This window comes from Carassius auratus, chromosome 25 (genome assembly GCF_003368295.1).
Source record: "Carassius auratus strain Wakin chromosome 25, ASM336829v1, whole genome shotgun sequence".
Classification (NCBI taxonomy): domain Eukaryota; kingdom Metazoa; phylum Chordata; class Actinopteri; order Cypriniformes; family Cyprinidae; genus Carassius; species Carassius auratus.
In genome coordinates, this window is record NC_039267.1 from 22,166,791 (window position 1) to 22,178,323 (window position 11,533).

Genomic DNA, 11,533 nt, shown 5'->3' on the forward strand with positions numbered 1-11,533 from the left:
TAAAAAAAACATTGGACAAACTAAAGAGGACATCAAGATCCACAGTATGTACAGTGAATGTTTTTTATTTAAATCATGCCAAAATATGTTGATGCCAGTAAGCTAATGTTATGGTTTCTTGTACATATTGCTTCAAATCTAAAAGTAATTTTAAATCACCTTGTGTTGTCAGCTATTTCTTAGTCCTTGGCATTCAAACTGCAGTGCGTATTTCCCACTATATAGTTCATGAAATGCTGCCTAATTATCAATGTCAATTTTCTTAACCCTTTACTTAAGATCCACATCGAGAGCTGACCGAAGAGGGGCAAAGGGGGCTACATTGCTGTATCTTACACAAGCAGCACATTCTGCAGCAAAAACTAGCAGCAGTCACCAGCACCTATGGTAGTGTCAACACAGACCATTCCTTCATGCTAGAAGAAGATGATGAAGAGGAGAGTGAGGACAACAGCAGCCCACAGCTTTCTGAAGAAGAGTTTTAAAGTTTTAGCACAAACATTGGAAGCATTGGATTCACCGTCTTCAAAAGGACTCTTTCTGATTTGACTCTGGAATTAAATATATTTCATATTATAAAACAAAATAAGTAAAAGTCTTTCTAAACCTAAGCTACTGTGTCTGTTGTTTTTTTCGTACACCAACATGTTCTTATTTTTCTCAGATTTGGATAACAGAAGCCTTTACATTACCCATGATCCTCTGTCACCACTGTTACAGAGACACAGCTAGCACAGCTTGCTTATACTTCTTGTTACTTTTATATTTCTGATTTTACATTGGGCATTACAGAACACATCAACTGCTATGTTATTGCACATTTAATAAAATGTACATTCACACACACACACACATATCTATATATATGTATATATATTTAATTTGTATGCAGAGACTTAATATTTAATCTCAAGTTTTATATCAATTTTTAAAACATTTAAAGTAATTAATCTAATTACAAATACTATTTATTTTTTCTTCTATGGGTACCACTAACAATGTTTCAAATGTCAACATTAACTACATTAGTCATAATGAACAACAGCATGTACTTATACAGAACTTGTAGAATAATGTTTATTTATAGTTTGTATATATTGTAAATACATACTGATGTTTCTAATTTTATAGCCTATGGAATTTTGCTGACAAGTGGCCAAAGCAGGGTAATAGAGTCCATAATGATACATAAAAGCTCATGTGCATATCAGTCATATTCCTTTATTTTATTTGCAAAACAGAGAAAATCATATACAAATATAATGCCTGTGAATCCTCATGTTGCAGTACTACATATAAGTGGCGTATGTGGATATATAAGATGTTAGTACATTTGTATCTTATTTTCATATATTGTTTTCCAGATGTTTATAAAAGGCTAGCCCAAACTGTATTTCCTCAATCAGTGAAGCCATGTAAGCTATTTCTTTGATATATCGTTTTTGTTTGTCTTTTTTTCTTCAACTGCTTACACACAAAATACTTAATTGTCATACAATTTCTGAAACCTGACACTTAACCACAAAAGAAATCTGCTAAACCATACACTAATTCTCAGCTTTCCATGTTTGATAAAACACTCTTGCAAAACACAACACGCAGGAGTTCCTTTCAAAGACAACCAAATAAAATGCCACACTAATTCATCAGTCCATCTCAGTTACTCCTTACATGTACAAACACTCATTGCTTTACTTAACTCCAAGCCATCGTGACTTTATTTTAGCCTATAAATATGCCAAAGGTCAAGTTATAGGTTATAGGTTATGAACTATGGATGCAAGCAGTGCAGACAGTGTAAGGGGAGTTGATGGGAGAGCCAGAGGACAAGGCAGAAATGCGTACAGAAAAAAAAGTAAATAGTTTGATTTCAATCTTGCCTTTGTATTTATAATGAATTTTTCAACATCTCTCTGCCAAATAATTTCTGAGATATCTGAACCATCGGGTCAAAGAGACTTCCAAGCAGTATCCTGGCATATTCTGACATTACCAGGACATTTGTTTATTGTCTGCTGCATTTTTTTTTTTTAATGTGTAGCAAAGAGAGGGGCTCTTCATAGCACTGATTAGATCTCTCAGGGCAATAACATAAGTTTTGCCATCAATGGGTGTGTTTATAACTGATGGAAATTATTGACTACATTATCTGATAATCTCAAAGTCCAGTGGCAGATGGGCATGGTAAGTGCAATCATTTACAAAAAGTATTGTTCTGGTATTGATAATATTTCATCGCTGTCTTCCTTGTGTTCTTACCTGCAGGGAAAGGAAGTACCAGCTTCAGATGTTTGCTCATTTGGAAGGCCCCAAAAATGTACTGGTCTATCCTCCCATACACACGTAGATTTAAAAACACATCTAGACTGTGGGCTAATAGGTGCTTTTTGGTCATGAATAATGAAAATAAATAATAATAATAATAACAACCTGGATTTATCTGAAATTTTTAGCAGTAAACATCAGTAATTGCACTTAGTTACAGTGCATATATTTTTGCTCTTAAATGACAAATTATAAACAATCTTAAATTATATTAAGGAACAGAGCCAGTTACATATTTCAAAAAAATGTATGAGTCCAGTCATGAAAAACAGAAAGACTGTGTGCTTTACAAAGCAAGCACAAATCAGAACACAAGCATACTGTAGATCAGAACCGATATGCCTTAACACTGAAAGATAAACAGTTTCTGTAATAACACATATGGAATTATATATGGAATTATATACATAACAAAAAAGTGTGAAACAACTGAAAATATGTCATATTCTAGGTTCCTCAAAGTAGCCACCTTTTGCTTTGATTACTGCTTTGCACACTTTTGTTATATACAGTACAGACCAAAAGTTTGGACACACCTTCTCATTCAAAGAGTTTTCTTTATTTTCATGACTATGGAAATTGTAGAGTCACACTGAAGGCATCGAGGGCTATTTGACCAAGAAGGAGAGTGATGATGACCTGGCCTCCACAGTCACCGGACCTGAACCCAATCAAGATGGTTTAGGAGTGAGCTGGACCGCAGACGGAAGGAAAAAGGGCCAACAAGTGCTAAGCATTTCTCGGGGAACTCCTTCAAGACTTCAGGTGACTAGCTCTTGAAGCTCATCAAGAGAATGCCAAGAGTGTGCAAAGCAGTAATCAAAGCAAAAGGTGGCTACTTTGAGGAACCTAGAATATGACATATTTTCAGTTGTTTCACACTTTTTTGTTATGTATATAATTCCATATATATAATTCCACATGTGTTAATTCATTTTTTGATGCCTTCAGTGTGAATCTACAATTTTCATAGTCATGAAAATAAAGAAAACTCTTTGAATGAGAAAGTGTGTCCAAAATTTTGGTCTGTACTGTATATATATATATATATATATATATATATATATATATATATATATATATATATATATATATATATATATATATATATATATATATATATATATATATATAATGTAATTATTTTTATTTTTTTTACATTTATTCATTAAGCAGACACTTTTATCCAAAATGACTAACAAATGAAGAGAACAATAGAAGCAAACAGATTGACAAGAGGACGACAATATGGACAATGCTTGGGTACTTTATAGGCATAACACGGAACACCTTGCTTTCCAAAAAAATTAAAATAAGTAAATGTTGCAATATGTGCAAAAGAAAATATTACAATATGTACAAGTATTTCTCAATAAATTAGAATGTCATGGAAAAGTTAATTTATTTCAATAATTCAACTCAAATTGTGAAACTTGTATATTAAATAAACTACTTCAGTCTGTGTGCTTTGAATTTAAGTCTTTGGTTCTTTTAGTTGCAATGATTTGGCTCACATTTAACAAAAACTTCATGTTTCCTTCTGCTGACCAGCTTTTTGAAGATACTGATTTCATTTTCCATTAGAATTTGTCACCTGCCTACACTGCCAAAAATACCAAAAGTTGGTTAAATGCCCATGGTGTTGGTTACCAGACCTGAACCCCAGGGAGAATCTATGGGCTAGAGGAAGATGAGAAACAAGACCAAACAAAGCAGATGAACTGAAGGTCACTGTCAAAGAAACCTGTGCTTCAGACCCCCTCAGCAGTGCCACAAACTGATCACCTCCATGTCACGCTGAACTGAGACAGTAATTAAAGAAAAAAAAAGGTGCCCCTATCAAGTATTGAGTACGTGTACAGTAAATGAACATACTTTCCAGAAGGCCAACAATTCACTATTAGTTTTTTTTTTTTATTATTGGTCTTATGAAGAATTTAAATTTGTTGAGATTGGTGGGTTTTTGTTAAATGTGAGTCAAAATCATCACAATTAAAATAACCAAAGACTTACACTACTTCAGTCTGAATGCATTGAATTAATTTAATACACAAGTTTCACAATTTGAGTTGAATTACTGAAATAAATGAACTTTTCCACAACATTCAAATTTATTGAGAATAACCTGTACTTTATATAATTCAAACCCAGTCCTTAAAAAAAAAAAAAAAAAAAAACAATGAGAAACTAATCTTTCAGCTGAATAACAGTGCAAAATCAAACACAAAATCCTAAAATCAATAAATCCACACATACCTTTAGGGTCTGCTTTCCTCTTTATTTGTCTTTTTTTTCCGTGAGGAAACTACTGGGCCTGAACTGCCTTGCTCAGTGGATAGTTTAGAAAGGGTAGAAAGGTTAGAGGCTGGTGGCAGAGGAGAAGCAGAGGAAGAAGATATAGGACTAGACTGAGAGGACACAAAAGCAGGATGAGTCAGGGGGGACACTGGAGAAGCAATGGATAAAGACATAAGAGACGGGGTGGTAAAGGAAACAAGAGAAGCCAAGGAGGAAGATGCAAGAGGAAGTAAAACAGTGTCAGACTCAGGGGTGAGTTCTGAAGCTGGGTCTGCTGTGGAGTCTTCTGGTGAAGTCTCTGTCTCTGTGCTGTTTGTGGCAGAACTCTCTCCCATGCTGCTTGCTTCTTTATCTTTGTTAGACACTGTTGGAAAAACAAAATTGTGATATGAACCTTTGCATAAGCTGCTGTAATCAAAACATTTAAAACAACCCTTTATCTATTCAAAGGCTGGAATGCACTATAGAACTTGTAACCTCTTTTCCTTGCACAATTATCTAAAATGTATGAGCCTTATTGCTTATGAAACACGACCAATGAAAACAATATGGTCCAGGCTTAGACTAAGACAAGATTAGGCTTTAGTAAAATTAGGGGGTTTATATACATGTCTTAGAAACCACTGACATATTTTAATTATGCCAGTACAAGTTTATTTCAGTTGAGACAGCTCAAACATGCATTTTAGTTTGGGACTAGCTTTACGCCCGTTTCACACATACTCCGTCTGCGGTGCATACGCGTTGTGTAATTTTTTACGCACCCATGTTAACGGATTCCAGCGTTCACACTGCATGCGGTTGCGGTCCGTCAGTGCATTCCAGGACCGGTGCGTCTGCAGCAGTGCGGCGATCGTTTACGTACCAAGTCTATTTTTGCTGTGCTGCATGCGCTGAAAGTGACAGCGCGTTGTTCGCGGTAAAAATGAACACGGATTGACATGAAAATGCAGTCATTTCACAATAAATGTATACTAATTAAAGCCTACTGTGTTTCACACGCAACACATGGGTTTTGGCTAGATTTAAAACAAGTAAAAGAGCAACTTTAGAGAAACAAGGCAACATTATATATGCACTTTTATAGAGGCAGAAAAACAAAGTTATTGAAGACCCGTTGGATTGTGTGTAATAAAGATTTAAATGCAAAAGGCACGAGAGTCGACTGTTTCTGTCAGTGGTGAGTTTTAATTTTAAATGTTTGTGATATCCTAACAAGAAGTCTTATCCGTGAAACCAGGCGTAAAGTGTTGAAAAAATTGTTTTAGAAAACATGTCTAATAAGCATGTTTCATTCCTCTATTTGGATGGAATCATAGCCTAAAGCTTTGAGTCTGTGCCCATCACACACTATATGATTTTCTTTTAAATCTTACTGCACAGATTGAGTAGGCTCGCTCTGACTTTCGGCAAATAGCATCAATTTCTGAATCAGGGCAAAAATACGGGCAAAAGTCATGTACTGTATTACAGCCTTAAGCTGCACAAAGACATACATGATGTGAAATTGAGTGACCAAGTATACACCATCATGTACACCAGCAGTTTTCATTCCAGTCCTCGCGTCCCCCAGCTCTGCATATTCTGCATGTCTCTCTTTATTAACAAACCTAATTCAGATAAACAGCTCATTAGAAGTGAGCTCTGTGCATGAACTGTGTTCCCATTGACATGGTCCCTACACAGTGTTCACTGCTCCCTACCCCCTGACCAGGGGAAATCTGTTGAAGTTTCTCACATTGGAACGTTCATTCACAGATTTGCACTGCGCAACGTCTTCACACAAGGACAAGTGTGATATAATATACCTCTGTAAATAAATTACATTTAAAGTCATGTCTCGCACACTTCAGTGCACTCTGAATGGAACATACGTTCATTCCGAACTGGAATCATGGCTGAATATCCTGTCATGTCCACTTCGCAGGGCACTTATGTTCGAATAGGACAAATGTATGAAGCAATAAGAGAGACATACAAAATGTGCAGAACAGGGGGATGCGAGGACTGGAATTGAGAACCGATGATGTACAGTTACAGTTCTTACAGGTGAAAAAAATAAAATGTTTGCTGTGCAAGAACATGTCAGTTCTATTGAATAAGACATTTTTCCATTACAGGTGATCTGTTGTGTGGAGTCTGCTGGTGGAGTCTCTGTGCTGTTTGTGGCAGAACTCTCTCCCATGCTGCTTGCTTCTTTATCTGCAATAGCCACTGTTGGAAAAAAGAAACTGTAAATGTGGTCATAATAACAATAATATAAAAATATAATTGTATTAATTGAATAAAATAAGTACAATTTAATAAAAAAAAACGTTTTATTATGATTTATGTTTAAGTCCACCTATGGGTTGTATTTAATAATGTATTATCAATTTGACATGATCCAAAAAATACAAGGCCCCGCTCAAAAGTGTTCTTACATTGTTTTTACCTATGTAAAAAGGAAGCTTCAAGGTTTAAAATGTTGGGATTATGATAAATGAAACCAACATGTGTTTTAAGATGTTATTCCTGTTGAAAGAGACATTTTCAAATATTCTTTCATTAGTTCATGTTTAAACATTTTTTTAAACCTAGAGAGAGAAATCAACTCAAATCAGTCGAGGATGCACTAATAAGCAATGCATTATGTGAAAATTTAGCAAGCATTGCACATTTGTGTTTATTACCATTGAGAAGACTTTCATACAGTCGCTTTATTGTCAGAAAAGCATCTTGACTATCTTCTGTCCCCAATTCCATGGACAGAAGCATTCAGCTGAAAATCCATTTGAGGTTCTCCTAGCAAGAAGTAGCACTGGGAACCTCTCTAAAAGTTCCCACTTGTGGAGCTGGAATGAAATTGAGACAAAATCATAAGACTAAAATTGGATTAAATAACTACAAGTTTGCACACACACACACACACACACACACACACACACACACAAACACACACACATATATATATATAATGTATATTTGTATGTGTGTGTATAAAAAGTCTGATTAAAAAATAAAAATGTTCCTTTTCAAGTTTTGCCTTCTTTTCTATGTAATTAAAGTTGCTTGAATTAATGATTGAGTTATTGCATACTTTCTATAGCCAGCATCTTATTTGTCCAAGAACTTTGGATTAATTGCTGTCCAGTACCTTAGCTCATCAATGTTTATTTTCATTCAGCTGGGCTTTTAGTTATTGTAAATGTATAAGTAGTTATTGTAAAGCAGCTAATCAGGGCCTTACTAGGCATACTAGAAACTTCCAGTCAAGTTTGTTGAGGTATATTTGAGCTAAACTATGCAAGACAGTTGCCCTCCAGGACTGAGTTCAGACACCCCCGGTCTATACAATTTTTATTACAATATTCTAATATTATCCACAAACTTTTAATTTAGCTTTATTTATCAGACCTGAGTATAATTGAAAAAAACACATAAATATTACACCGTGTCTACAACGGATGTGAGCAGTGCGACGCAACACGTCAAAATATAATAGCACCCATTATAATCAGTTATATTGTCAATAAAGGATGCGGCATGGCAGTAAACAATTCCCTGTTCTATTTCTGAAGTAGTCCAAATGCTTTGGGTCAGATTGTAGCATTCAGTTTAGAGACCTTTTAGCTGTTGCAGCGTGGTGCAATGCAACGCAAAAAAAAAGTTACATCTGGTGCAGACACAGTGTTACCCTTTAATCGGTATGCACACTGAAAAAGAATTATAATATTATTTATATTATTATAATATAATATTTGAAAGATAAACTTACTAGTAGATTTGTTGCATCGTAAACTTTGTTTACACTGCTGTTTTTTTTTTGTCTCGCTTTCCATTCCTGGGAAAGCTGTTTCTTTTTTTTTCAAGCAATTCCTTATATGGGTGTTTGGCCCTACAGTGCTGACATGTTTTGCTGGCAACTCCGATTTTTTCCCTGCATGCATAGCAATCCTTTAGAGTAGGCATCTGTAAAAAAAAAAAAAAAAAAAAAAAAACTTATATGATAATCATTGCACTGCATGCTACAATATGTTATGAGGGGACAAGAAATTTGTTTTATTCCCCACATGTCTTCGAAAATATTGTCACCATATTGATCTATTTTTCAATACTTTTAAAGAAAACTGCAATACTATAATGCTACTCAGATTTTAAATTGAGATATTTTTGATAAAATCTGAGGGTAACAACGTCATTGCACTTTTTGACAACCAGAAAGGTAGTTTAAAACATGGTTAGAACAGTCAAAAGGACAACAATGATTCAACCTTAATGTTTTGAAGTGGTGAGAATACTTTTTGTACGCAAAAACAAATGTGAACAACTGTAGTCACTGACTGTTTTAACCATGTTTTAAACTACCTTTTATTTGATGTCAAAAGGTGCAATGATGTTGCTGCCTATGTGTGGATCAGATTCCCTCGGATTTCATCCAAAATATCTCAATTTGTGTTCCGAAGATGAATGAAGGTCTCATGGGTTTGGAATGATATGAGGGTGAGTAATTAATGACAGAATTTTCCTTTTTGGTGAATGTAACGATATTCACTCCATACTCATCGGGAAGAAGGAGGCGGGAACCGGCGCACAATCAAAACTCATTTTAATAATTAATAAATAAATACAAAACGGCGCACCAGCCCCTCACGGCCGACTGGTGCGCATAAATAAAAAGCACACACATTAAAATAACGTCCCAGGACTGGTCCTCTCTCGTCCTTCACGGTCGTCACTCCAGTTTTATATCCTTCCATCTCCTACGTGGGACTCGATACTAGCGGTGGGGCTCAGGTGTAGCTCATCTCCAATCACTACACCTGGCCTCACTCCTCGTTCCCACGCCTCTCGGCCCCGCCCCACTCGCCACAGTGAACTATCCTTTTGCTGATAAATGATGATTAATGTTCTACGGAGGTCCACTGCAGATATAGATATCCATACATGCATAAAACTAGAGTTGCAGAAACACAGTAAGTGCTTGTCTCGTCTCGTTCCCACCCAGGAACAATGGTATAATACATAACCTGAGACCTATGATTCACAGACTGGTTTAGACTGTTCCAATAAGGCAGTTTACATATAGCGGCTCACAGAAACAGCTGCTAAAGAGGCATATATTATATCTATCTATCTATCTTTTTATATATATATATATATATATATATATATATATATATATATATATATATATATATATATATATATATATATATAATGGATGCATGTTTGGTAAATATGATATGTTGTATTATGTTTAAGTGGATAAAAATCAACATCAGATTACTTTGATTAATCACCTTTGTTTTCTGTCCTCTAGCCGTGTATCTTTGTTCTGTTCTTGGCTTTGCACCTGTATGTAGGAATCAGAGGAGAAAAAAAAACAGAATGTACAGTACATTTACCATTGAATACGTCGGCCCTGTTATCTGTGTACACTGTTTATTATTATCCTGCTAATTCTGAAGAGCTGCTAAACGTTTTTTTTTTTCTTTTAACAATATTTTATAACTATTTCACAAATATATATATATATTATTTCATTAAAAACAATGATATTTGAAATAACAGCCATTACAACAATTTTATTTAAAATTTGAATGTGTGTTATTATTATAATAAATTATTATTATATTAGCATTATTTATTTATTTATGTATGTCCACAATTTCATATATCTGGATGATATTGATCGTTTTAATAGTGAACTGGAATGCAATTTGTATGTGAAATATATAATTAACAGTAAGTTAGGCCTATTCGAGTCAGGTGAATGAAATATGGATACCTGTTCGTTTTAAGAAAATGAGCGGACTTTTTACATTGTCCCATAACCACAACGTTTCCATTTTCCAATTTATAATAATAAAAAAAAGAAAATACTAACTTTACCATGATGATGTCACTTGTTCAAATGATCGGACCATCAAACACGTTAAAATAATATGAAAAATCGAGTCCCTTGTTGATTTTAAACGCGTCGAATATTTTTGTAACCACGGATTTTAATAAAAGCAAAGTTTATTGTCACTTACGATGTTCACAGGTCTAACTTTTCAATATTCCATAAAGTCCTTTATAACGTTATTCCAAATTAGCCTAAATAACGTTACCTGTAAAACTAATACCCACAGACGAAGATGAAACAACACAAAGCGCCTTACAAAGGCTATAATTGTTTTCAAATGTTTATATTATCCAGTTTCGCTGATAACATACCTGTATTAGCCTCGATTATTTCGTAGAAATCCCACAATGCATCAAGACGAATGAATGTAGCATTTCTCCTGCTGCCTGTAGGGGCACTATTTTAGGAAACGCTCCATTGGGTCGTATTTGAGGAAAGGTGCAAACGACCAATATGGTCGTATGAGTTGGAGGACTTGTTGGAAATCTAGCCCAAATCTGCTCTAAAGCTTGTCTCTCTATCAGAGAAGGCTGCTTCATTCAATATTCAGTGCAAATCTTGCCAAAATGAAGGATGCTTATGCCTTATGAAATACAATGTTTTTGCAATGCTGTAAGAATGTTTTTAATGTGTTAGAAGTTATATGCACAAAAACTTATGTTTGAGCTTCAATGCTCAAGACTGTCAGTTTACAGGTTTCTGAGACCAGTAATGTTGAAATTGTGCTTCTGTTCAAATGAAGTGAAATCTAGCCCAAATCTGCTCAAAAGCTCGTCTCTCTATTAGAGAAAGCTGTTTCATTCAATATTCAGTGCAAATCTTGCCAAACTGAAGGATGCTTATGCCTTATGAAATACAATGTTTTTTGCAATGCTGTAAGACTGTTTTTAATGTGTTAGAAGTTATATGCACAAAAACAGGTTTGTGAGAGCAGTAATGTTGAAATACTGCTTCTGTTCAAATGAAGTGAAATCTAGCCCAAATCTGCTCAAAAGCTTTTCTCTCTATCAGAGAAAGATG

General features: G+C 34.8%; 1 protein-coding gene and 1 long non-coding RNA gene across 2 annotated transcripts; both read right to left on the reverse strand.

Annotated features, from left to right (window-relative positions):
* Positions 1–4,541: 4,541 nt before the first annotated feature.
* On the reverse strand, positions 4,542–7,364 carry LOC113043908 (early nodulin-like protein 2). Its single transcript, XM_026203486.1, has 3 exons — positions 7,296–7,364; positions 6,736–6,837; positions 4,542–4,987 (listed from the first exon to the last, which is right to left on the reverse strand). Exons 2-3 carry the CDS (start codon positions 6,806–6,808, stop codon positions 4,584–4,586), a joined length of 477 nt encoding a protein of 158 aa, XP_026059271.1. The 5' UTR covers positions 6,809–6,837; positions 7,296–7,364; the 3' UTR covers positions 4,542–4,583.
* Positions 7,364–10,027, reverse strand: LOC113043909 (uncharacterized). The gene is made up of 3 exons (XR_003275818.1): positions 9,906–10,027; positions 8,381–8,574; positions 7,364–7,457 (listed from the first exon to the last, which is right to left on the reverse strand). It is a non-coding gene; the product is annotated as an uncharacterized LOC113043909 (long non-coding RNA).
* Between the last annotated feature and the right edge of the window lie 1,506 nt (positions 10,028–11,533).

What these genes read in the sequence shown, in the direction of transcription:
- LOC113043908 (XM_026203486.1), bottom strand. Translation starts at nt 6,808, where the DNA reads ATGGGAGAGAGTTCTGCCACAAACAGCACAGAGACTCCACCAGCAGAC. An exon ending in ACAACAGATCACCTGTAATG is followed by an intron (nt 4,988 to 6,735) that starts GAAAAATGTCTT and finishes TTTTTCCAACAG; the next exon opens with TGTCTAACAAAGATAAAGAA.